The sequence below is a fragment of the Octopus sinensis genome, linkage group LG5 (genome assembly GCF_006345805.1).
Source record: "Octopus sinensis linkage group LG5, ASM634580v1, whole genome shotgun sequence".
NCBI classification, from domain to species: Eukaryota; Metazoa; Mollusca; class Cephalopoda; order Octopoda; family Octopodidae; genus Octopus; species Octopus sinensis.
In genome coordinates, this window is record NC_043001.1 from 76,302,503 (window position 1) to 76,328,254 (window position 25,752).

A 25,752-nucleotide genomic window follows, 5' to 3' on the forward strand; every position below is an offset into this window, starting at 1 on the left:
ATCTACATTTTTAAAAAATTTGTTTCACTAAAATGTGGCAACAAAATTGCTTTAAATAACTAACATTTCTGTTTTGTATCATTGTACTAACTACTTCACTATGGTCACAGATAACTGACTATTGTTTGATTAGCCAATGTTAGAAGCTACGTGAGATTGGTAATATCAATTAGAAACATTTGATTTATAAATATTGATTTCTAACATTAGTATAAGTCTGGAAAATTTTGGACTAGGTATAACACTGTGTAACAAAATTCTTATGTTATTTTGTCTTTGGTCATTAAATGTTATTTCCTATTCGCTTCTATCTAGAAATCAAAAGAAATGACTACTATTCCCTTCCAATTCTGCTTTTGTGACCTGGACATTAATGTTTTCAAACTGACCTATTTCCCATTACATTTCAGACAGATTCAGCACTGAGTTACTGAAGCAGAAATATCATAATAGTAAATGTTCTGCTCAATAACAAAGATTTGTTTTGTCAGTTGTTTTGACCTTAACCACTTGAGCATGTCCCTTAGTGGCTGACAATATGTGCATCTCTAATCATGAACAGGAGTAGTTGAGGAGCATCATAGCCATGTGCTGATATGGATTCTTTGGGGTTTGAATGAATGTAACAAAAGCAAACTTTGAGGAAATATTAGCCAGCTTTCATACTTTCTAGGGGTAAGCAAATAGGAAATAACAATGACTACCCAAGGACAAAAATTGTGTGTTACACAATGTAATTAATAAAATCAACTCCAGTATTTCACAAGTACTTTATTCCATGAAACCTTGAAGGATAATATTACTAGAATGAGATGTTCAGGCGCAGCTGTTTGGACGTTGACAATTTGGCATTGCTGACTGGGCTGTCAGTCTGATTTGGCATCAGTACCTTTTTGGCAATGGAGGAAACACACACAAGTGCACACAGAAATATACATATGCAGATAGAAAGAGTGGTAGAAAGAGCTGGAAAAGAGAGACATTACAATTTATCAATTGTAAATTGTAGCTTTGTTCTTCGAACTGCCAGACTTTGGAATTCTCTTCCATTGTTTTCCTCTTTCATATGACCTGAACTCTTTCAAGTCATAAGCCAATTCATTCCTTTCGTCTTCATTTCTCCTTCTTCATAGCCCCAAACACTAAGTGGCTTCTTGCTCTGATTTGAACTTTCTTAAAATAAAAAAAAAATTGAACACAACTGACATAAACGCGTTCTCTCTCCTCATGCACATGAAGAGAAATATATACCACACATAAACAGAGACAGACAGAAAGTGAGAAGGCTGAAGAGAATAAGAAAAACATTAAAACGTCTGATGTCAAATAAGTCAGCATTGGATCAGCAGTGCCAAAATGGCTGTGCCAAAACCTCTCAAAATCTGAAAATACATAGTTGACTTTGGTAAGACTTGAACTCAGAACAGAAAAAGGTGGTCAACTAAATGATAAAAAGCATTTTGTGCATCACTCTAATTTGTTTTTGAAACGTAAGCACCTTTGGGTGGTTTAGGAAGAATGGCAGGATCCAGACCTGCTGTCTTCATTTGAACTGCAATATCAAAAAGATAATCGTAGCACTCACACCTGAGAAAAAAGAAAGAAAGAGAAAAGTGAAATTTAATGATAACTTAATGAGACAGGTTGATTTAGAATTAAAATTGTCTTTATATATCCTTTTACCTTTTTAACCTTCTACTTGTTTAAGTCACTGGACTGCAGTCATGCAAGGGCATCACTTGAAGGGTTTTAGTCAAAGGAATTGCCCCAGTACTTATTTTTTTAAAGCCTGGTACTAATTCTATCAATCTTCTTTGCCAAACCAATAAGTTACAAGGATATAAACAAACCAACACTAGTTGTCAAGCTATTGATGGGGGACAAACACAAAGAGAGACACACAGATATATACATATATATACAACAGGCTTCTCTCTGTTTCCATCTACCACATCCTCTCACTTGACTTTGGTTGGCCAAAGACACTGACCCAATGTGTCACACAGTGAGACTGAACCTAGAACCATGTAGATTGGAATCAAACTTCTTACCACACAGCCACTATCGTCATCATTATCATTTTGTGTCCATTTTTCCATGCTTACATGGGTTACATAGAATTTGTTGAGTTGGATGCCCTTACTGTCACCAACCCTTACCTGTTTCCAAGATAAATATTTCCTCATGGCCAGACATATTTATCATGGAAGACAGGAAATGGACAACATCATTCTTACGATTCTGACACTTGCTTACAACCACTGCATGATGTCAAGATAAGGGTACACACAAAAGCAGACACACACCAACATTTACTTTAAAACAAACTAATCCATTCTCTGGAACAAAAAACAAAAAGAGACAAAATCCAAAAACTTACATGGATTTAGCTTGCTGCCATGTTTTACCCCATACATAAACTCCATGCCTTCGGACAAGAACAGCACATGTTTCTGGATAGTCTAGTATAGCCTGAGCCATAGCATCCTGCAGAAGTAATAGAAATATATAAAGTGTATTAAGATGATAATTTTCCATACTATTATCTTATATTTACGATATTTATACAGGAATGTGGCAAATAAGCCTCTCATATTTTACATGGCCAAGAATGGTGAATTTGGTTGGTGTCATAACAGGTTGAGGGTTCCTCTGGCAGGTTGTTGATTCTCTGCAGAATAGTCAGATGATGGGGCTGCCATCTTGGTGGCAAGCCGACATGCTGTGCATCACCATTAGTTTCAAAACTCCCCAGGAGACCAGCTAGCCAAGGGTAGCCCTACCAGGAGCAAAGCTCCAGACAGTAACACACACTTGAATCTAAGAAATATGCAAGCCTCCTCACCACATCTAGGTCAAACCCAAGGCTTTTCTTTCATTTAACACAGCAGCTGCATGCTGGAAGAGGCCTTGTGGCAGGCCCCACATCAAATGGCTGGATATGTTTGTGGAAGATCTCCAGAAGCTTATCACCTTAAAGAATGCAGAGGAGCTAGCACAGGACCACCAACGATGGAGAGCACTGGTGGACCTGGTCAGCTCTATGCATGAAAATGTCTCTGAGACCACTGGTCAGCTCTATGCATGATGATGTCTCTGAGATGACCCCATCAAGCAAGAGCATGACGCCAAGCCAAGAAGCAAAAATGGTGAACCTGGAGGGCCATTTTGCCACACTTACTCTGTAGCTACATTCCAGTTCAATATGTATGATTTCATGTCATCATTATCATTGTATGTCTTATTCCTGGATATCTACATGATCCCCAAACTGAACTCAAAGTGGGAACTTTTGTTTCTAAATTTGTAGTTGTCATTGTCATTTAACATTCATCTTCAATGATAGCATAGTTCAACACAGTCCAACATTTACATGAATTGCACAGGAGTGGCTGTGTGGTAGGTAGCTTGCTTACCAACCACATGGTCATGGGTTCAGTCCCACTGCATGAGACCTTGGACAAGTGTCTTCTACTATAGCCTCAGGCCAATCAAAGCCTTGTGAGTGGATTTGGGAGACGGAAACTGGAAGAAGCCCATCATATATGTGTGTGTGTGTGTGTGTGTGTGTGTGTGTGTGTGTGTATGTTTATGTGTCCATGTTTGTCCCCCCAACATCGCTTGGCAACCGATGTTGGTGTATTTACGTCCCCGTAACTTTGCGGTTCAGCAAAAGAGACTGATAGAATAAGTACTAGGCTTACACAGAATAAGCTCTGGGGTCGATTTGCTCAACTAAAGGCAGTGCTCCAGCATGGCTGCAGTTAAATGACTGAAACAAGTCAAACATAAAAAATAAAAGACCCAATGTCTGTTTTGGTACAGCTTTCTATGGTTAAAAGCTCTTCCCAATACCAACCACTTTACAAAGGGTACCATTGGGAAGGTTATATGGATAATAATGCAAATAACCATGTACAAATAGCCTGGTGAACCTTAGTTTAGAAATAAATGTCCCTAGTCTGAATCTAATCTGGATCTGTGAATAAGACATCTGATGACAATTGAAGCCCAAACCAAATAAAAGATAATAATCCAAAGAGGATTGTGTTAATAATAACAATTCTCTCAGACATTTATCCCTTTTAATACCAACTTGCCTGAGACCATTGCTAGTTCTATGATACAAACTTACTGTCTTAAAGTGGTCTAAATTAAGAACTTCCCTCAAAATTCCATCTTAGTTTATGTTCCAAACACCAGCTTAATAATGATAAAGATATTTTACTAAATTCTTCATTGTTTCCAGAATTTATTGAAACAAAGGCAGTGTATTCCGATAGAAATATGGTAACAAAAACAGTTAATAATGACAAAGTTATTTTACAAAATACTTTATTTTGAAAGTTGATTGAAACAAAAGTAGAGTATTTCAACAAAAATGTAGCAAAAGAGTTAAAGGTTTAGACAGTAAATACATCTTATTCACAAATTCACAATGTAGTTATGCCAACACAGATGATTACATGGTTACATAGAAGTTCATCTTTGGTACAATTTCAATTCAATATATTTCCCAAGAGTTATAAAATCTTCACTACTTCACTCCACATCTTCCTGCGTCCCTCTCTTCCAAAGGTTCCATACAAATTTAGTGAATGGCAGCTGCCCTAATTCATACACATGATCATACTAGTGTAATTCTTCTTATACACTAGAATTGATACCTCTTACACCCAGTTTATCTCTCAACACATTTGCACTTTATTGTACATGCACACAGACATTGAGCATCTGACATAGTATGCTAGCTTCATTTCTTTCTAGTCTTTGCAGGACTTCTGCATTCACAACACATATTCCACTAAACTTTCTCCAGCCAGTTTGGATTCCAGCAACTATACTTTCAGTAAATCTTCCTCCACAAATTATCTACTACCTTTAACAATCTGCCAAACCATTCAAGAAAACTATCTCCCATGTGTTCTTAATATTTATTGCTCCTGTGTATTTTCCACAAACAAAATCCATATTACCCCTATGTATTTTCCACAAACAAAATCTATTTTCTCTGTTAATCTCCCAGTGATTCCACTGCACCTCTTGTATGTCCATAGTTTGCACTAAGCATACCATATGGAATTTCTGTCTTTACTTTTTCCTACTGATTAGGAATTTGGGGTTTTTTAAAGGTTCTTTGATTTAGGGTTTTGCTTCCACACCTGGAATTTCTTTTTCACTACAAATTCAGTTATACAGACAATATCTCGGCATAGAGGAGTCTCCACAGCAACAAACCTGAAACTCCTGCTATGGCTTGGAGGACAATGATAAAACAGGAAGGGATTGAGAGCTAAGCCTTGGTGAACTCCTACCAACATACTAAATCTGTTACTGTACCCATTACTAACACTAACCTTACTGACAGTACCCCTGTACATGGCTTGGACAACTCTTACCATTTATCTACACCTAACTTCTTCATCAAGCACCAGATCAGGGAACAGGAGGCCCTGTCAGTTACTTTCTCTAGAACAATGAAAGCCAAGTACAGCAGTTTACAATTTCCTAAATACTTCTCCTGTAGTTGTCTTATTAGGCAGAGAGCATCAGTTCTACTTCACCCAAACACAAAACCAAACTGCATCTCATCTAGCCAAATTCTCTTCATAATTATTGGTGTTATAACTCTTTCTGTAACTTTCATATACCTGTGTGTGTGTGAGGGCATGTGACTTAGTAGTTAGGACATTCAGCTCACAATTGTAAGGTTGTGAGTTCAATTACTTGATGTGAAATTACACAGCTGGCAAAAATGAGTAGTGCCTACATTTCAAAGAGCCAGCCTTGTTACACTCTGTGTCACGCTGAATCTTCCTGAGAATTACATTAAGGGTACACATGTCTGAGGAGCACTCAGCCACTTGCATGCTAATTTTGTGGGCAGGCTGTTCCATTGATCAGATCAACTGGAACCCTTGTTGCCATAACCAAAAGAGAGGCAGTGAAAAAAAAAACACACACACACACAAGCATTCATGCATGTGTGCATGTGCCTGCCTGCCTGTTTGTCTGTCTGTCTGTGAAGGTGGTTGAAAGGATAGGTGGATACCAGAAATATTTTTAATGAATATGTGTGTTTAATCTACTTTAATATCTAACTTCAAAGCTTTTTTCCCTCTGAAATATTCAAAAGTTCAAGGGCTGATCACTAACAAGAACCTCAATCTGATCCAATTCCATATCTTATTTTAAAATCTGATCTCCCAAGAATACTTCACCACTAGAAACCACTAAGAAAACTTTGAAATCGGTCTCTGCTCAGAGTCTTAGGATTTTTTTTTTAGGTAAAGTATAATAGTTTTATTTCTGTGATGAAGCAAACTCCTTCTCCAGTTGGTGTGACTGATTTGAAAGTGAGATGGAGATCTGTTGAATCAGATCAAGAATGATCTGAGGCTAAAAAAACAACAAGTTTAAACTGCTTAAAAGTCTCACCTTCAGGTCCACTTCAAATGGAGTATTCTCAATTATAGGGACCACTAACAGCTCATTATAGTTATAATTAACATCTGAAATGAACAAAATATCTCCGTTAAAGCATAAACATGTAATATGAAGTTTGTACTGAATGCATAACTGTGCAAAACAGACAATACACACATGCATACATGTGTGTGTGTGTGCATATGTATATACTTATATATAGATAGATATAGATATTTTTATATATATATATGACCTGTCCTTGTTTTTTCTTGTCCCTATTTTGTATCATCTGTTTGGATGACGTGTTGTCCCTTTTTTGAATCATCTAACTGTCTGGATGTTTTGCGTTCTTGTCCCATTTTTTGTATTCTTTTTTTATATACATATAGCAACGTACATACACTTTAGTCTCTTATATGTAAGTACAAATGTAAGTACAGAATTAATTATCCTTATAAAAATATCAATTTATTTGCTTTTACAGTTTGCTGCTGTGCTACAAATATCCAAAATCGATTATATTCATATAACTTTCCAACAGAATTTCAATAATACATTCCTACTACAGACATAATCTATACCTAGCATTAATAACTACTTTATTAATTAATATTCATTAAGGTAATTATGTATCCTATCCAACCCATGCCAGCACAAGAAAACAGACATTAAATGATGATGAAAATGACACTCAAAAAAAATGAAAAATGAGACATCAATTTGAAACTAAAGATAAGATTTTCAACATACTTGATTTACATTTCTTGATCCCTTTGATCATTTCCAGGCCAGTGACAAGAAACTCTGTTCCAGGGAATGACAACGTTGCCATCACAGCAAACTTTGAATGTGTGTGAATCACAGCACCAGCATCTGCAACAATACAGTATGGTAATTATTAAACAAAGGTCTGATGAAAGCAAAAACAAAGTCATAGTCGTAGATCTGAAGACTCTATAGTAAAGATTTCCACTGAGGTTGGACATCAGTCACATTAGACACATCAATCACATCAATCTCATCAGTCTAAGAAAACTGGTAAATGTCATGGACATTTCACATCTTCCTCAAATTTTAAACCATTTATACTCACTCAAAATTTCACTACCCTTAACTGTGGAAAGCAGTTTTATATACCAGTTTCTCTTCTGTTAAGAAATGTCATGTTTGAAACTAATATTTATATAATAATGAACTTATTGTATACATTGCTCAGATGCACTGAGTCATTTAAGAAAAAAAACAAAGAATTAAAAAGAGGAAGGGCAAATTTTGGGAAGCATGGAAGTTTTGAAGGATGTAGTATCCTGACAGCTAACAAGTGACATGGGTCAGCAATTCTGAGCATGAAAAGATGTTTCCAAAAGTCAAGGGTGCCGTGTAGATTTTTCTTAAATTTTGTAAGCATGTCCACAATTATTAGATAAATGCAATTCAAAAAGGTGCCCGAGGTTGTTGTTGGAAAGATGGTGGATAATCTTGTGGGTCTCAACCAAATCAGTTGCCAAACACTGGAGCTTTGATGTGAAGCGCGCTGTTCAGAGTATGGTAGATGCCTGACAGTGGGTATTCGTCTGGCTGCATGTTTCTGAACAGTTTCCAAGAGATTGATATCCTGAGTATATGTTAAGTTCATTGAAGTGACATGGCTTACTGAAGGTACCCATTCTATTTTTTGGTAGATATTTCATGTCATTACTAGAATAACCACGAAATTTGATTTCACAGTTAGTTAGTTAGTTAGTTAGTTAGTTAGTTAATTTGGCTCAAAAGCAAATAGCAAGGCCATGTAGGGGGACATGGAGTTAAGTACAGGGTGGTGTTCATGTAAAGAGTTCAGGCCACTTGAGGTCCAGGGAGGCTTTGAACAAAGAGGTCGTCGGCATCTTTACCATCTCGTCTGGCAGCTTGTTCCACGGATCCGCAACCCGGATGGAGAAAGCTCCTCTCCTTCGATTGAGATGAAATCGTCGCAGGTAGAGCTTTTCGGAATGACCCCGCAGCCGACGCTCTGGAGCAGGAGTGAAGAACAGCTCTTTCGAGAGGTTACACTTTCCGCTTATGATGTTGTGGGCGAGAATGAGATCACTACGGCGGCGGCGTTTTTCAAGAGAATAAAGGTCGAGCGTCCTCAGCCTTTCTTCGTAGGACAAATTTTTGAGACCATGAACCATGTGGGTAGCCAGCTTCTGGACTCTTTCGAGATGCTGTATGTCTTTGAGGAGATAAGGAGAAGAGGCTTGAATCCCATACTCCATAATGGGTCTCACCAGCGTGACATAGAGTGGTAGGAATATGGCTGCTGTGAGCATTCCGAATGACCGTTGAATCAAGAACAGAATTCCGCGTGCTTTGTTGGCAGCATGGACGCACTGGGCCGAAGGCGAAAAGGAGGAATCCACCAAGATACCTAGGTCCTTTACCTGATCGGTCCTCTCCAGCAGCAGACGACCCGGCTCGAAATCAAGTTGAGTTGCAGGAGTAGAGCCGACAGGCAGATGACAGCACTTTGACATGTTCAGACACAGGTCCCAATCGTTAGACCACTTCCAAATTTGGTGGAGGCATCGACGAAGATCCTCTATATTACCGCGAGGAGCGACCAGTTTGATATCGTCAGCAAATAGAAGGGTGTGTTGCGTGAGGTCATCGGGCAAGTCATTTATGAAGACTAAGAACAACAAGGGCCCAAGCACTGAACCTTGAGGCACGCCACTGCTCGCACTGGAAACGTCGGACCGCGAACCATTAACTTGGACTTGGAAGGAGCGATCTGAGAGGAAGGCACCAACCCATCATACAATATCCGGATGGAAACTATATGCCTGAAGCTTGACAAGTAATAGGCGGTGGTTTACCGAGTCAAAAGCTTTGGCAAAGTCCAGTAAAACAATGTCAACAGCATCACTATCATCAAGGATGCGCGTCACCAATTCTTCCATTACTAGTAAGTTGGTCAAGCATGATCTCTTCGGCACGAAGCGTGTTGGGAATCAGAGATAGAGGCTGTGTTTAGGAGGTGGAGCATCATACTTTTCTTAAGGATGGTTTCGAACATCTTGCTGATTATTGATGTAAGGGAAACCGGTCGGTAGTTAAGCGGGTCTTCGCGGCTCCCTTTCTTGAAAATTGGGCAGATTATCGCTGTTCTCCAGTCTGCAGGTATAACACCCGTCGCCAATGACATATTGAATAGTCGCGTTAAGGGCTCGCAGATGACCGGAGCCAACGCTTTGATAACCCGTGGGTGTATGCCGTCAGGGCCGTGACCCTTGTTGACATCGAGGCCTTGAATAACACGTTTGACTTCGTCCCGCGTGATGACCAATCGAAGCATTGGAGGTACCGATCTATCAAATGGAGGGGGTTCACGACCATCATCTTGTTTGAAAATAGTTGAAAAAGCCTCGGCAAATAATTGACTCTGTTGATAACAGTTAAACAGTTAGATAAGAAAAAGAAAAGAAAAAATATACATCAATGTAGATCAGTACTGGAGAAAGTTTTTATGTCTGAAGACCTCATTAGATTAAGAGAGAAGGAAATTTTATTAAATACATATAAAAATATAATTTATATTTATGATGAAAATAAAATTATAAATAAAAATGTATATTGACCTTTTGATGACATAATGCACATGCACACATACATACATTATATTTCCTGGCCAATGCATGTACAAAAATTTTAGGTGAAATCATGGCTGTGCCATTAAAAATCTTACTTTGCAATCATGCAGTTTTGGGTGCTGTCCTCCTGCACAGCACCTGAGCAAGTATCTTCTATTATAGCCTCAATCCACCCAACGCCTTGCATGTGCATGTGTGAGTGTGTGTGTGTGTGTGTGTGTGTGTGATATTTGTACATGAGTGTCACTACCATACAAGCTGTGTCATTAATTTCCAATGTTCTGTGAAAACGTGGTTATAGTGAATTATTACTTTTCTTGGAAAGGTAAAGGTGGGTATTGGAAAAGCATCTGGCTGTGGTAAAATCTGTCTCAATAAACTCCATCAGACCCTTGCAAGCATGAAAAAGTGAATGTTAAAATGATGACGATGATGATGATGATTGGAGTATTAAATAGAATGCCCTGTCGTCTCAACACCCTGAGTTCAAATCCTATTGAGGTCAGTCTTTTTATCCTTTTAAGGTTGATAAAATTGTACCAATCCAGGGTAATGGATTGATGGGACTATTAGAGAGTCAGATCAAGATACCTTGTGGTATCTCCTTCAGTTCTTTGCATTCTGATAGCAATGTAACTAGTAATATTGGTGTAAACTTGCATCAAATTGGCTCAGTGGCTTTTCCCTTAAACATCAATGGTATAGAGAAAGGAGATTTGCATTCATAGGTAAGGCTGATGCTAGGAAGTTTGGGGTTCAATCAGAGAATTGTCAGTGGAACCCTCTACACTACAAAAGTTGAAGAATGATATTTTATGTATCATGTAGTATGGCAGTCCCAGCCAAAAAGCACTGAGGGCTTGAAGCTCCACCATTAGCCACAATGATGTACTAAAAATTTGTCATGTTGACCTCCACTTGAGCATGTGCATGGAGCCCTCTCTTGGCATGGGGTCCAGTCTGAACAACCTTGTTCATAGGACAACTGCCAGTCTTCTTCAAAAGATCATGACCAGGCCTCAGCATTCATGTGCAGAAATAGGATCAACCATAGCTGATTGAGGCCCTAGGTAAAAGTGAACTTGATTTTATAACAATGGTAATGTTAATGATAATGTCAATACATACACAACTAACAGAAATACTTTAAAAAATTGGACAATGTGTCTTACCTCTTATTGTAAAAGCGTTCATAAACAAGGGAGTGCATTGAGAAATCTTCAACTTTTTGGGAGGTGGCGGCTCCTCAGTTGTCTCCCCATCAATATTCACAATAAACAGATCTTCAGACTACAAAATATAAAGTTATACAGGTTTGTTTGTCTTTTATTTTTTTCATTCAAGGAATCAGATTTGTAGGAACACAAAATAGGAATTTAGAACATTCATACTTTTCCCTGAAGAGTAACTTAAGTAATTGCATATAAGGGAAATGAAAATGGCTTATTCCAGAATTTGAACTAGGGTTACTGATTTATCAAGCCAGCAGTTTACTTCAACTTCATAATAGTAACTGAGATACTTTATAAACTAAAGGCACCAAGTAGTTAACTGGTATTTCATTAGTTATAACGACAAGGGTTCCAGTTGATCCAATCAACAAAATAACCTGCTCGTGAAATTAACATAAAAGTGGTTGAACATTCCACAGACACATGTACCCTTAACCTAGTTCTTAGGGAGATTCAGCATGACACAGAATGTGACAAAGTTGGCCCCTTTGAAATACAAGTGCTACTCATTTTTGCCAGCCGAGTGGGCTGGAACAACATGAAATTAAGTGTCTTGCTCAAGGACACAACATGCTGGTGGGAATTGAACTCATGACCTTATGATTGTGAGCCAAATGCCCTAACCATTAGGCCACATGCATCCACCATATAATTAAACTTTCTAAAATGAAATTTTATTGTCTATATTTTTCCACAGAAAACACTCTTGAAAGATTTTCTGATATCACAATTTTAAATTGCCAAATCAATGATTTTCATAAAAAATCTAAACTCCAAAAATTCATTCAATGAGCTAAGAAATACATGTTAAACTATACTTGGCCAAGGAGGTCTAATAAGACTGAAACATGTCCAGAATTATCACCATTTTTACCAATGATCAGATTCACTCTCCATTGCATGTCTCCATTGAATGTTCAATCAATTTATAGATTGGAGTTCTCTCCCCTCACCTTCTATGAAAAACTTGTCATAGATATTAACGTTACACTTGAAATTTCAATTAATTAAAAATTTTTTAGTTCATTAAACTATGTTAACTCACACTCAACTATGTCTATGTTTGTTTCTGGACTATTTTACATTTTTTCAGATGTATTACTGGTGCAGCATTTCAATTGCTTTCTTTTCAGCTGGTACTTTCACACATTACATATCACACACACACACACACATCCCATGAACTTACTGACCCACCCATACCACTTCTCTAATGTCACCATCCTGTACTTTGAGGGTACATCCTGACACATCTTCACCACCATCCTCTTTCTTTTCCAGTTGGGGTAATCATGTGTCCCCTCTACAGCAAGGAACTTGTTACAGTTCTCTTATCATACTTTAGCCCAGTGATTCTCAAAATAGGCAGTACTGCCTCCCTGGGGGCAGTGGAAAGATCCAGGGTGAGTGGTGATCCATTGAAAAGTGGGTGATAATGAGTTGGCCGAAAGAGGGTGATGGATGTAAAAACAACAAAATAATGAATTAATTAGGTTAAGTTTCCTTTGTGAAATACAGTTGTTTCGAATTTTCAGCAGAAAGTGGTCTATCTCTGCAGTGGTGGGGGGAGGACGCTAGGAATGTGGCCTAGGTACCAAGGGGGTGGCAACCCAAAAAATCTAAGAATCACTGCTTTAACCTCACAGCATCTGGCAAAAAGCTATCTTTCTCAATTTTACACACTTACATAAGAAAGGATCTTATCTCTTTTACTATTTTATTCTTTTACTTGTTTCAGTCATTTGACTGTGGCCATGCTGGAGCACCACCTTTAGTCGAAGAAATCAACCCCGGGACTTATTTTTTGTAAGCCTAGTACTTACTCTATCGGTCTTTTTTGCCGAACCTCCAAGTTACAGGGACGTAAACACACAAGCATCGGTTGTCAAGCAATGTTGGGGGGACAAAGACAGACACACAAACATATACACACACATACATACATATATATATATATATATATATATATATATACACATATTTATACAACAGGCTTCTTCTAGTTTCCGTCTACTAAATCTACTCACAAGGCTTTGGTCGACCTGAGGTGATAGTAGAAAACACATGCCCAAGGTGCCACACAGTGGGACTGAACCCGGAACCATGTGGTTGGTAAGCAAGCTACTTACCACACAGCCACACCCGCACCTTTTCAATTTACTTGATGACTACACTAGTGTCATTGCTATACAAAAAGCACCACATACACTCTGTAATGTAGTTGCTGTTAGAAATGGCATTGAGTCATAGAAACTACTTATATACAGCGTGGAGTCTTTAGGAATTTGTGCAGTCCTCTGACAAGCCAGATCCTGTCTAACTCATGACAGCATGGAAAACTAATGCTATATGATAATGATGATGGTGATGATCATCCAAAACTCACAGCTCCAGTCCCTCAATTCATTCACAAGTGCAAGGCAACAGTGCAGACAAAGAGCACTTATTACAACACTTCAAGAAATTCATTCACCCTTATAATCTAGATGGCTTCTATTTGGCATACAACTTCTGCAGCACCATTATCCAAAAATAAAAGATGCATCAGACAAGCTGCAAGCTCTCCTGCTTTACAAACTGCAGCTAATCCTTTCAGTCCCTTGCCAAAAGGATCTCTACTAACAACCTACTTTGCAGAACCCTCCTATCTACTTCTCAACCATGAAGTCCTACAAACCCATGTGATCATTGAAAAATGGCCACTAAAACAATGATTATGATGATGATGATACACACACACACACACACACATATATAGTTTACAATTCCATTATAAGTTGGATCAACAAAAAAGTACTCCATCCAGTGAGAGATAGATATCATTTAATATACACAATTTACAAAAGAGCTACTAATAGCTTTATGCTTTAGAGATACAATAAACTGGTACATTTATATAACATGCCATGTATCTCCAAGTTATCTTTCAGGCACAGTGCATATCATTAGATGTATTTAAAACCTAAGGCACTGGTCTATGAGAAAACATGAGCAAAACCAAGAAGAAAAAAATGCAAAGAAGGGTGGTGCAAAAAGTGGAACAAGAAAAAAGAAAAGAAAAGTAAGAAAACCAAGATCTTCATCCTGTTTGTCTGTAGAAAACATAATTAATCTAGCTGGAGTAGAGTAATAAAACAGAAAGAAGGCTGAATTCTGTGAGATAGCTACTCAATCCAGAGCAGGTGGCATCCTTCAGCTGAACAAAAGAAACTTGTCTATGTGCTTGCATTTGCTAAAAATTTCAGATCTAGAATTAAATAGTGTGGTGGAATTCTTGGACCAAAACAGAATGTGTGATCTTTCAGCTATGTATAACTTGCTTCTCTTTGATCAATTTATATATGGCATAGATTTCTCCATAATTCTCCACTTGATTGTATGTGGTATGTAGTTGGTCCTCAGATCCCATGCCTAGATAGCCAAATTAGTGGCTTTATTTTTATCAACATGTTGAAAAGAAAACTGGTGGCTTGCATAATGGCTTTTAAAATTGCCTTTGTATAAACTGATTAAGTATATATATACTTATATATATATCATCATCATCATTTAGCATCTGCCTTCCATGGTAACATGGATGGGATATATATATATATATATATATATATATATATATATATGTAGGTCCCGGGTTGATTCGGGGTTAACCACAGTAAATAAGGTACTCAATACATAGCAGAGTAAAATTAATTTATTATATAGAAGGAGCTTCTACAGGACTAGAACTGTTTCATTCAAGAGAAATCTTCAGGAAGCTAGTTAACAAGAATTGTATTGGCATTTATACATTTAGGCAGGTTTAAAGTCCCCCACCAACACCCCTTTAAACCTGCCTAAATGTATAAATGCCAATACAATTCTTGTTAACTAGCTTCCTGAAGATTTCTCTTGAATGAAACAGTTCTAGTCTGTAGAAGCTCCTTCTATATAATAAATATATATATATATATATATATATATATACACACACAAATACACACAAAATTTATTATATTATATAATCTGTTTTATATATACAGGGTTACTCAAAAAGAATGAACCGATTTCATTACACAATATTTTAATAAGGAAAAGCAATAGAAAACTCCAGCTAAGTCACAAGTATTTACTCACAATCAACTTTTATTTCCTGTCTTACAAGTATTCAATATGGCTACCACCTGCAGCACAGGCAACATCAATGCAATAAGAGAATTCCTCCCAGACACATATCAACATATCAAAAGCAAGTTCATTATGGAACTAGAGAATAAATTCACTTTGCCTGAGGCAATTCCAGAAAATATTGACATGGAAGGGAAATGGTAAAACTTCAATAAAGCATTCAACCAGACAGTCAAAGAAGTACTCAGTGGATCATGATATGCTGATGCGCATCAGGAAGGAATTCTTTTATTGCATTGAAGTTGCCTGTGCTGCAGGTGGTGTAAGACAGGAAATAAAAGCTGATTGTGAGTAAATACTTCTGACTTAGCTGGAGTTTTCTAATGCTTTTCCTTATTAGAATATTGCATAATGAAATCAGTTCATTCATTTTGAATAATTTTATGTGTGTGTGTTTATATGTATATATATATATATATATATATATATAATAAAAATCAAATGGAAATTGTAGTTGTGATACGTGCCAGTGGCACGTAAAAAAACACCATCTGAACGTAGCCAATGCCAGCACCGCCTTGACTGGCGTTCATGCCAGTGGCACGTAAAAAGCACCACCGATCATGGATGTTGCCAGCCTCCTCTGGCCCCTGTGCCAGTGGCATGTAAAAAGCACCCACTACACTCATGGAATGGTTGGCATTAGGAAGGGATTCTAGCTGTAGAAACACCATCAGATCAGACTGGAGCCTGGTGCAGCCTCCTGGCTTCCCAGACCCCAGTCGAACCGTCCAACACATGCTAGCATGGAAAACGGATGTTAAACAATGATGATGATGATGATGATATATATATATATATATATATATATATATATACACACATATATGTAATCTTGCAGACCAAGCCTCCATACTTGTAACTCAATTTGCATCCCAGCTTCTATCCTCTTCAGTCACTCAGAATAGAATATAACCTAAACTTTTCCATCATTCAAGATATGTCACAATTTTTGGAAACCTACTACAGTGTCCCACTTTTGACTGCTGCTACAATTACACAAATAACAATAGCATTCAAACTCCCTTGACGTTTTGTCATTTGTAGTAACAACAACCTTTGCATTTTGTTTACAGAACCAATAAAATTTTGTTTGCCAAAAACCTCAACAGATTTCATTGTCTTCTTCATACATGTCCCGGGACTGCATCTTGCTCCAATGTCTGCAATGGCAAGGTTTTTACAGTTGGATGAGTTTCCTAATGCCAACCATTTTACAATGTGTACAGGGTGGGCTTTTTTTTTCATGCCACCAGCACTATTCAGATCACTATGTAGCTCACAAGTTAACAAAATCCAATGTGTGAGGTGGGGTTGGGGTGTCTTTATGCTTGACAGGGGGTTAAGGTATGAGAGAAGAAGGTATGGTGAAGCAGGTTCTTGTCATAGAGGAGCTATATTTCTACTCACATACAGGGAAGACAGTGAGACTGAATCAACAGTATCTCCAAAGAGATAATTAGTAGTGACAAGGTGTCCAGGTGGTACCTCAAGGTATGACATGAGTAGTAGTGAATGGGGACAGAGAAGCTAAGTATGTGTGGTTGGGTGGGGATTGGCAAAAGTGTAGGTGGGGTGCAAAAGATTGGAGAAAAGGGATCCTAATCTTTGGAAACATACCACAGTATCCCATTTGAAAGAAAGGTAACCCCTCTGACTCAGACAACTATCTTACAATATATTGCAGCAATTGACAGTGTCAGCATTGGTCACTTTCCAAATGTTAACTACTCAAATGTGATGTAGAAGCAGGTGGCACAGGCATGGCTGTATAGTTAAGAATTTTACTTCAGGAACATGTGGTTCCAGGATCAAACCCACCAAGTAGTACATAAGACAAGTTTTTTTTTTGTACTACAGCCTTTGCTTGGCCAATACTTTGTTGCAGAATACAGTTGAAAGGAAGCTAGGTCTGCGCATGTAAAGGGGTTGACATGAAGATGGTTAGCCATCCATAGAAGTCATGCAAGCATGGAACATAGATGTTGAATGATGACGATGACAATATATATATATATATATATATATATAAAAGTCTCCAGACAATGCATACTCAGAAAATAACTCAGAAAATAACTACTCAGAAAATATATGTTGTTTGTTCTTATGTTGAGTTATAATAAAAACAATTTTATATTAATCTGATGAGTTACACTATACTTTTGTAGAGTACAAATTTATAATTCTTAAATGAGAATATTATTGACAGTGACTTCGAAGTTACAGCCAGTTGTCCAACAATGGCTTAGCTGACCGAAACTTTGAAGTCACTACCGATAAGATTCTTGTTAAAGAATTATCTATTATATAAAATCCGTTCTATCTGCCTGTGTGTGTGTCTTCTAGGATCTCAGGAATCCTCCATCCGATTGCACTCAAATTTGATATGTAGATACTGACGGTATCAGGGCATGTATAAGTCTTGAAAAAATTACAAAAATTGATTCCAGGTGAGAATGCGATCAATAAAGCCGTGGGAACGTGCATTTGTACGTGCAAGTACATCAGTCAAAATCCGTCTTTTGCTGGTGTCTCAAATTTAGGTTAAAGCTTATGGGATGGTCAGACAAGTTGTTCTGAGAAAATTTGGTTTAAATGTTTGACAACTCAGCACCGTCCATTGGATGGATGGGGGGGGGGGGGCGTCTTGCTCGTATATATATATATATATATGGGTGGGGGTGCATACATACAAAATTTGCCTCAACAAATTCTGTCCAATACATGCAATCATGGAAAAATAACTGTTACAAGAATGATGATGATATATGTTTTATATTATAGATTTTGTTATGTGTGCATGCACATGAGCACGTGCATCTCTTTCACCAATGTTTATCATTGAAGTATGTAAATATCAGTAAGAAACAAAAAGAACTGCTTTACAAAGAAGGTCCCTTAAGATATTCATTCAACACTGAGCAACAGGCACTTCCTTTTCACTCTCATCCTTAGAAATGTAGTTAACCAGCAATTAGCTGCTGGAAACTTTTAACCAACAATTTAATAGTTTACAAATTGCAATTAATAAAAAACCATCATCATCATCATTTAACACTTTAGTATTCAGACTATATTGCCAAATATAATACTTATTTATTCACATTTTATAAAATTAATCTTATATTATCTTGTAGCTTTGAGATTTCAAAGATGTGATTGCTTATTCTTAGAATGACATTGCATGGTTGGTGTGAGAGGCTGGATCTGGTCAGTTTGAAAATAAAACAAGTAGAATATTTGGGCCACATATGCTAGTTTAAGTGCTAAAGAGTTAACATCCATCTTCCATGCTGGTATAAGTTGGACAGTTCAACAAGATCTGATGAACCAGAAAACTATGTCTAGCTCCAATACCAGCTTTGGCATGGTTTCTATGCCCTTCCTAATGTGAACAACCACAGAGAGCGTAATGAGTGCTTTTTTGCTGTTTTTCATGGCACTAGCCATGACACTAGCACAAGTAACTTGCAAGACAAGGCCCCTCACTGAGTAGGGTTGAAATACTGAGGGGGGTGGCTTTGGATCTGAAAGGGTTGAAGAGACATCATATATAAACCAATACAAAAAATAAAGAAAGAAATGTATGCGTGGCTGTGTGGTAAGAAGATTGCTTCCCAACCACATGGTTCCAGGTTCAGTCCCACTGAATGGCACCTTGGGCAAGTAAAAGAATAAACCAACCTTGATTCTTTCTTTCTGAACACCTGATGGAGCAATATATATTTCATCCCTGAAAAAAAGTAAAAATGGAAATATATCAATTATCATCATCATAATCATCATCATCATTTACCATACTACTTCCATATGTATGCGTGTGTGTGTACATATATGTGTGAATGTGTTCCCTTGTCTTACCATCGCATGATAGTTGTAAAATGATTGCCACTGTCTTAAAAGCATTGTCATTTATTTCCAATATTTTGTGAAAACATGTCTGGCCATGATGTAACAGGTTAACGGTATGTGGTTGGCAACAGGAAGGGTATGCAATTGTAGAAAATTTAACTTGAAAATATTCTGTCCAACCTATGCAAGCATGGAAAATTAACATTTTGGTGGCGGCGGCGGCGACGACAATGACGAGGAGACTCATTCAGGGTAATACTTACTTGTGTTTTATGCTGATTCCTCCACCAGTTCCTGTGCACCAACCCAAATGATAGAATTGGCGGCACAATTCTGGAATCAAGGTGCGTGGGTGTTCCTTCACAAAAAAAAAACAATAAGCAGAAATATCAACAACAGAAAATTGATAAGAAAACAATAAATCAAATAATATATATTACGTAACATAGCATTTATTTTAATAACAACTAAAAAAAAGAAAATAAGATATATCTTATATCAAGAAACATCAAAGAGGTGAGAAATTTTACACAAATCAAATGTGTAGTTCTGTTTCAATACCAAGTTGGAACTATTTTATGCTGCCCACTGTATTTGATAGCAGATAAGATCTTTTTTATTTGTTTCAGCCATTTGAATGTGGCTATGCTAGGGTACCATCTTGAAGGGTTTTACAGTTGAACAAATCAACCCCAGGACTTATCTTTTTTAAGCCTGGTACTTATTCTATCAGTCTCTTTTGCAGAATCCCCAAGTTATGGGGACATAAACACACCAACACCAGTTGTCAAGCAATCGTGGAGGACAAACACAGACACACAGACACACTCATAAATATATACAGAGGCAATGATTAGAAACCAAAACCTTTGGAGATATGCTGTGATTGAGAAGACCCAGCAAGCAAAGTGAGATCATAACTGTAGCCTATACCAGTATCGCATAACCAGCCCATTTAAAAAGTACCCTTGAATCACCGGGCGATACGATGCACTTGAGAAGACCTACTGAGTAAAGTAAAATCAAAAAGATAAAAAATCAAAAGCAAATCAAGATCGAAATCAAAATGGAAATTGTAGTTGGAGCTGATGCCAGTGCTGCCTGACTGGCACCCGTGCCGGTGGCATATAATAAGCACCATTCAAGAGTGGGTTGATACCAGTGTCACCTGACTGGCTCCCCGTGCTGGTGGCATGTAAAAAGCACCATCTGAACGTGGTCAATGCTAGTCCTCCACCCTACACCCCCTGACTGGCTCCTGTGCCAGTGGCACATGAAAAGCACCATCCAATTGTGGTTGATGCCAGTACCGCCTGACTGACTCCCATGCTAGTGGCATGTAAAAAGGACTCACTACACTCTTGGAGTGGTTGGCTTTAGGAAAGGCATCCAACTGTAGAAACCTTGCCAGATCAGATTGGAGCCTGGCACAGCCTACTGGCTCGCCAGTCCCCCAGTTAAACCGTTCAACCCATGCCAGCATGGAAAACGGACATTAAACAATGATGATGATCTATGCAATAGTTAAGGAATTGAGTAGATTAGATCCAAGCTACATATGTTTCATAGCAAGCAGAACTTCAGAAGTGGTAAATATCCAAGCGAGATGTTAACATGTTAACATGTACTTCCTTGCGATAATGTAAACTTTCATTTAATCAAGATATCCTTGGCCTGAAGAGTAGCCTGTGGTATACACCTCACTTAGATATTTACCACTTCTGAGGTTCTGCTCGCTATGAAATATGTAGCACTGATCTTATCTACTCTATTCCTTAACTCTTGTATTCTTACTCACATAGCCAGCAACCCTGGTTGACTGCCGTGAAGTATAAAAAGAACTTTTCAATTTATCATACTTTGATAAGAGAAAAATTCACAACCTTCCATCTGAATAAACCAATATTGTCCCTCAAAGTTATTTTTTATATTTACTACAGATAACTCGAAGCTAACTTTCACTTTCTCCCTACACTTCGGTCCCTTGGATCTTATATTCATTTACATATATATATATATATATACATACGACAGGCTTTTTTCAGTTTCCATCTACTAAATCCACTCACAAGGCTTTGATCAGTACAAGGCAATAGTTGAAGATATTCGCCCAAGGTGTCATGCAGTGGGACTAAACCCAGAACCATGTGGTTGGGAAGCAAGCTTCTAACCACACAGCCATGCCTGCACCTACAGATGTACATTTTTGCAAAAAAAAAAGTCTCAAAATTTCACCTTGAGTCTTATATACAAAGTTGGGCTTATATTACCTGCTTCAATTCACTAAAAACGATTTTCATGAATATGTGCTGCTAAAATTAAGGAGCATTGTATGTCTTTTATGTCATCAGATATAGGCTATCAAAAATGGAAAAAACTTTGACATCACAACTCTAAGAAGTCAGAGGACTAAATCTTACCCCATCCTTCACTGATGGAGGCCTCTGATTCCATTAACTAACAAAAAAATTAAACATTTCATATTTAAGCCATTTGATACCAACTGCTTTGAGATGGACCTCTGCTCCTGCTTCTTGTGATACAAACTTTTTGTTTTAAAGTAATCTAAATTAACATTTTCCATCAAAATTTCATGTTAAATTATGTTCCAAATATCAGCTTAATATTTTATCTTTTATGAAATATCAAAAAGAAATATCAAAAAGTTCCAGGCCTAGTTATGTTTAAAGAAAAATGGGAGTCAAGACTATTGAAAAGGTTGCAAGACGCAATGAAAATTTTAGGAAATTAAAAATAAGAAATAAGTGGAAATTTTACCGGTGAGTGTGTTAAATTATAAGGCACAAAAAGAAAATTACTCTCCCCAGACACAACAGAATATGCTTCAACACATGAACTCACATAACGAATCTTGCAAACCAAATCCAAAAACGAAAAAAAAAAACTTATTTACCTAAGTTTTAGCATCATCTCCTTCGAAATAGTCACTCTGTGCAACAAAACACCAGTCCCAGTATTCCTGTCAGTTTTGGAATCTGGCCTGGAAGTCGTTTTCCATAAGTGAGTCAAGGACCTTCTGCGATATGCTCTGGATCTTGACAACAGTGCTAAAACAGCAATCTTTAAGCTGCCTTTTCATCTTAGGGGAGAGATGGAAGCCTGCAGGTGCTAAATCTGGGGAATAGAGTGGGTGCGAAAGTGATACCATGTTGTTCTTGGTGAGAAATTCACAAGAGAGGAGAGCCCAGTGACAGGGTGCATTGTCGTTATGAAGAATCCAATTCTTCACACTCTACAGATTCAGTCACTTTCACCAAATGTCCCCCCACAAACACTTCAAAACATCACAGGACTCTCAATAGACAGTCTGGCCCAGGGAGGTGAATTCTCAATGCACAATACCACATTTCCAGAAATGATGCTCATGGCAGGTCTTCAAGAATGCTCAACATCTTCCAGGGACATCCTTCTGCTTTTGAAGCACCCATTCCACTTAAAACATTGCATACGACCCACTATTTCATTGCTGTAAGCTTGCCAAAGCATGCTCAATGTCTCTGTAGTAGACTTCTCAAGTTTAACGCAAAATTTCACGTTGGCACTTGGTTCCAACTTCCTGTCCAAGGCAAAATTACAGTCTACAGCATACATGTGACCGCAAAAACACGAATTACACAACTTATGAAGTAAACAAAGTGGTGTCACTCAGCACACTGCCTCATGAAGTTCACTGCCAGCTTTCACTGTGCATGCAATCATGTGCTGCCATCTGTTGGTGCATTACAGAACTAGTCCAGGAACTTTTTGATACCACCTCATACTTGTTTCAGTCATTAGATTGTGGCCTTGCTGGGGCACTGTCTTGAAGAATTTTTAGTCAAATGAATTGCAGAATATTTATAGTATAGTAGCAAAGTTTTAAAAGGAAATAAATCCAAGTCAAAATACTGCAGTCAAAAACCACTAGGAAAGGAAGTGTCTCCTCATTGGAGACAATAAATGGAAATGCATTACAAAAATAATAAGTGATAAAAATAATAAGTGATAAAATTGACCAGATATAAAGATTTTGAAATGAAGACAACCATAACATGGTTATTGAAAACAGAAACAATACCAATAATAACATTCTTGAGAATGAATTTAAAAAGATGCAGACAAATATACACTCAAACCCCAAGACTTATAAATATACACAACATGTAGCAAGACCCATCCTTGGAAGACCCATCCTCCACAGGATAAGTGTTACAGTCACACTCCCTGGTGAAGAAGACTGACCTGCAAGAGTCCTTTGTCAGGACCACATAAAAAGTACTCAATGCCAGTGTCATGTAATTAGGGCTTGTATTGGTTCTATGTAAAAAAAAAACTCATGCCAGTGGTACATTAAAAGCACTCAGCACACATTGTAAAGTAGTTGACATTAGGAAGGGCATCAAACCATAGAAACCAAGCCCAAATCAGGCTGGAACTTGGTGCAGCCCTTTGGCTTGCTAGCTCTGGTCAAACTGTCCAACCCAAGGCAGCATGGAAAACGGATGTTAAAGGATTATGATGATGTAGTAAATATTATTACTAGATATTGCACATATAGTATGTACAGTTGTTTAGACACAATAGAACATTACAGCAAATTGTTAACTCATACAGCAGGTGCATAGAACATGTAATAAAAATGTAACTATTGAAAAACAACAATGAAAGCAGTGATGGTGGCAAAAATGGTGACAACACCAGCAGTAATAACAATGGATTCAAAGTAACAGAAAAGTGGTATAAACCAGAACCAGAGGTTGTTATAGAGCATAAGATTTACAGGATTTTATGGGTCTTCCCTATAAAGACTGACCTTAATTTTAAAGCAAGAAGACCAGACATGACTATAAAGGACGAGCTGGCAGAAATGTTAGCATGCCGGACGAAATGCTTAGCGATATTTCGTCTGCCGTTATGTTCTGAGTTCAAATTCCGCCGAGGTCAACTTTGCCTTTCCTCCTTTCAGGGTCGATAAATTAAGTACCAGTTACGCACTGGGGTCGATGTATTCGACTTAATCCCTTTGTCTGTCCTTGTTTGTCCCCTCTATGTTTAGCCCCTTGTGGGCAATAAAGAAATACGTTCTGAGTTCAAATTCCGCCGAGATCTACTTTGCCTTTCATCCTTTCGAGATTGATTAAATAAGTACCAGTTACACACTGGGGTCAATATAATCGACTTAATCCATTTGTCTATCCTTGTTTGTCCCCTCTGTGTGTAGCTCCTTGTGGGCAGTAAAGAAATAAGAATTGTTAGCACGCCGGGCGAAAAGCTTAGCAGTATTTTGTCTGCCATTACGTTCTGAGTTCAAATTCCGCCAAGGTCGACTTTGCCTTTCATCCTTTCTAGGCCCCCACCGGCAGGGTCATACACTGTTAATCTTGATATGAGGTCACCATGTCACGCACATATGGTTGTGATGCATGTGCCTGGTGTACCAGAAGATAGTCATGATGGGTATACTGGGTTTCTTATATTTTACCCCAGTGTCATTTTGATGGCATGCACTGCTCTCTCAATAATAATAATAATATTCAATTTTGGGGGATTAATCAATAAGCAGGTATTCTATTTCTGATAATACAAAAATAACCTAATGAGTATATCTGACAGTAATCTCATGGTATCAGTTTGCACATCATGAAATAACACTTAAAGAATATAACCTAAATTGCTATCTATAAAATGTACTTCATAAATTATAACATACTTTAGTTAATACTTATATTTATAAAATATGAAGGAACTACACATGTTTCAGTATTGAAAGATTACAATATATATACATATACACAATTACACAATTGTATACTATTATATATGTATTTATATACGTATATATATATATATATATATATATATAGGTATACAGTTGTATATATGTATATATATTGTAATCTTCCAATACTGAAACACGTGTAGTTCCTTCATATCTAATAAATATAAGTATTAACTAAAGTATGTTATAATTAATGAAGTTCATTGTATAGCTGGCAATTTAGGTTATATTCTTTAAGCGTTATTTCATGATGTGCAAACTGATACCATGAGTTTACTGTCAGATATACTCATTAGGTTATTTTTGTATTATCTGAAATAGAATACCCGCTTGTCAATTAATCCCAAAATATTGAATATTGACTTTTATCAGATACTTTATATATTTATAGATAAATATATAAATATATAATAAATAAGACTCCAAAGTACGATATGTAGATGCATATAACGCTGTAGGGTTACACCTGATTGATTTGGAAATTTGTTTTCCCAAATTATTTATAATAATAATAATAGTAGCAATAATAATGATAATGCTGTGCCAGGAGATCAACATATTGTCATGAAACAAAGAGGAAACGTTGACAAATAGAGATACGAGAATTGAGATTGTCAAGACATAGCAGCTACGTCAATCAAACATAAAGGTTGTTCCTGCTGTC

The 25,752-nt window shown here is 37.4% G+C and overlaps 1 protein-coding gene across 2 annotated transcripts in view; it reads right to left on the minus strand.

The window, feature by feature from the left end:
- Window positions 1-639: 639 nt before the first annotated feature.
- Window positions 640-25,752, minus strand: part of LOC115211606 (methylthioribulose-1-phosphate dehydratase) — a 72,977-nt gene continuing 47,864 nt past the window's right edge. For both annotated transcript variants that reach the window (XM_029780191.2, XM_029780190.2), the window contains exons 2-8: window positions 19,573-19,667; window positions 19,142-19,190; window positions 11,234-11,351; window positions 7,180-7,302; window positions 6,439-6,512; window positions 2,381-2,487; window positions 640-1,587 (exon numbers count right to left, since the gene is read on the minus strand). In XM_029780191.2, coding sequence (XP_029636051.1) covers window positions 1,473-1,587; window positions 2,381-2,487; window positions 6,439-6,512; window positions 7,180-7,302; window positions 11,234-11,351; window positions 19,142-19,190; window positions 19,573-19,667 — 681 coding nt within the window. In that variant the 3' untranslated portion in view covers window positions 640-1,472. The remainder of the gene's footprint in view (window positions 1,588-2,380; window positions 2,488-6,438; window positions 6,513-7,179; window positions 7,303-11,233; window positions 11,352-19,141; window positions 19,191-19,572; window positions 19,668-25,752) is intronic.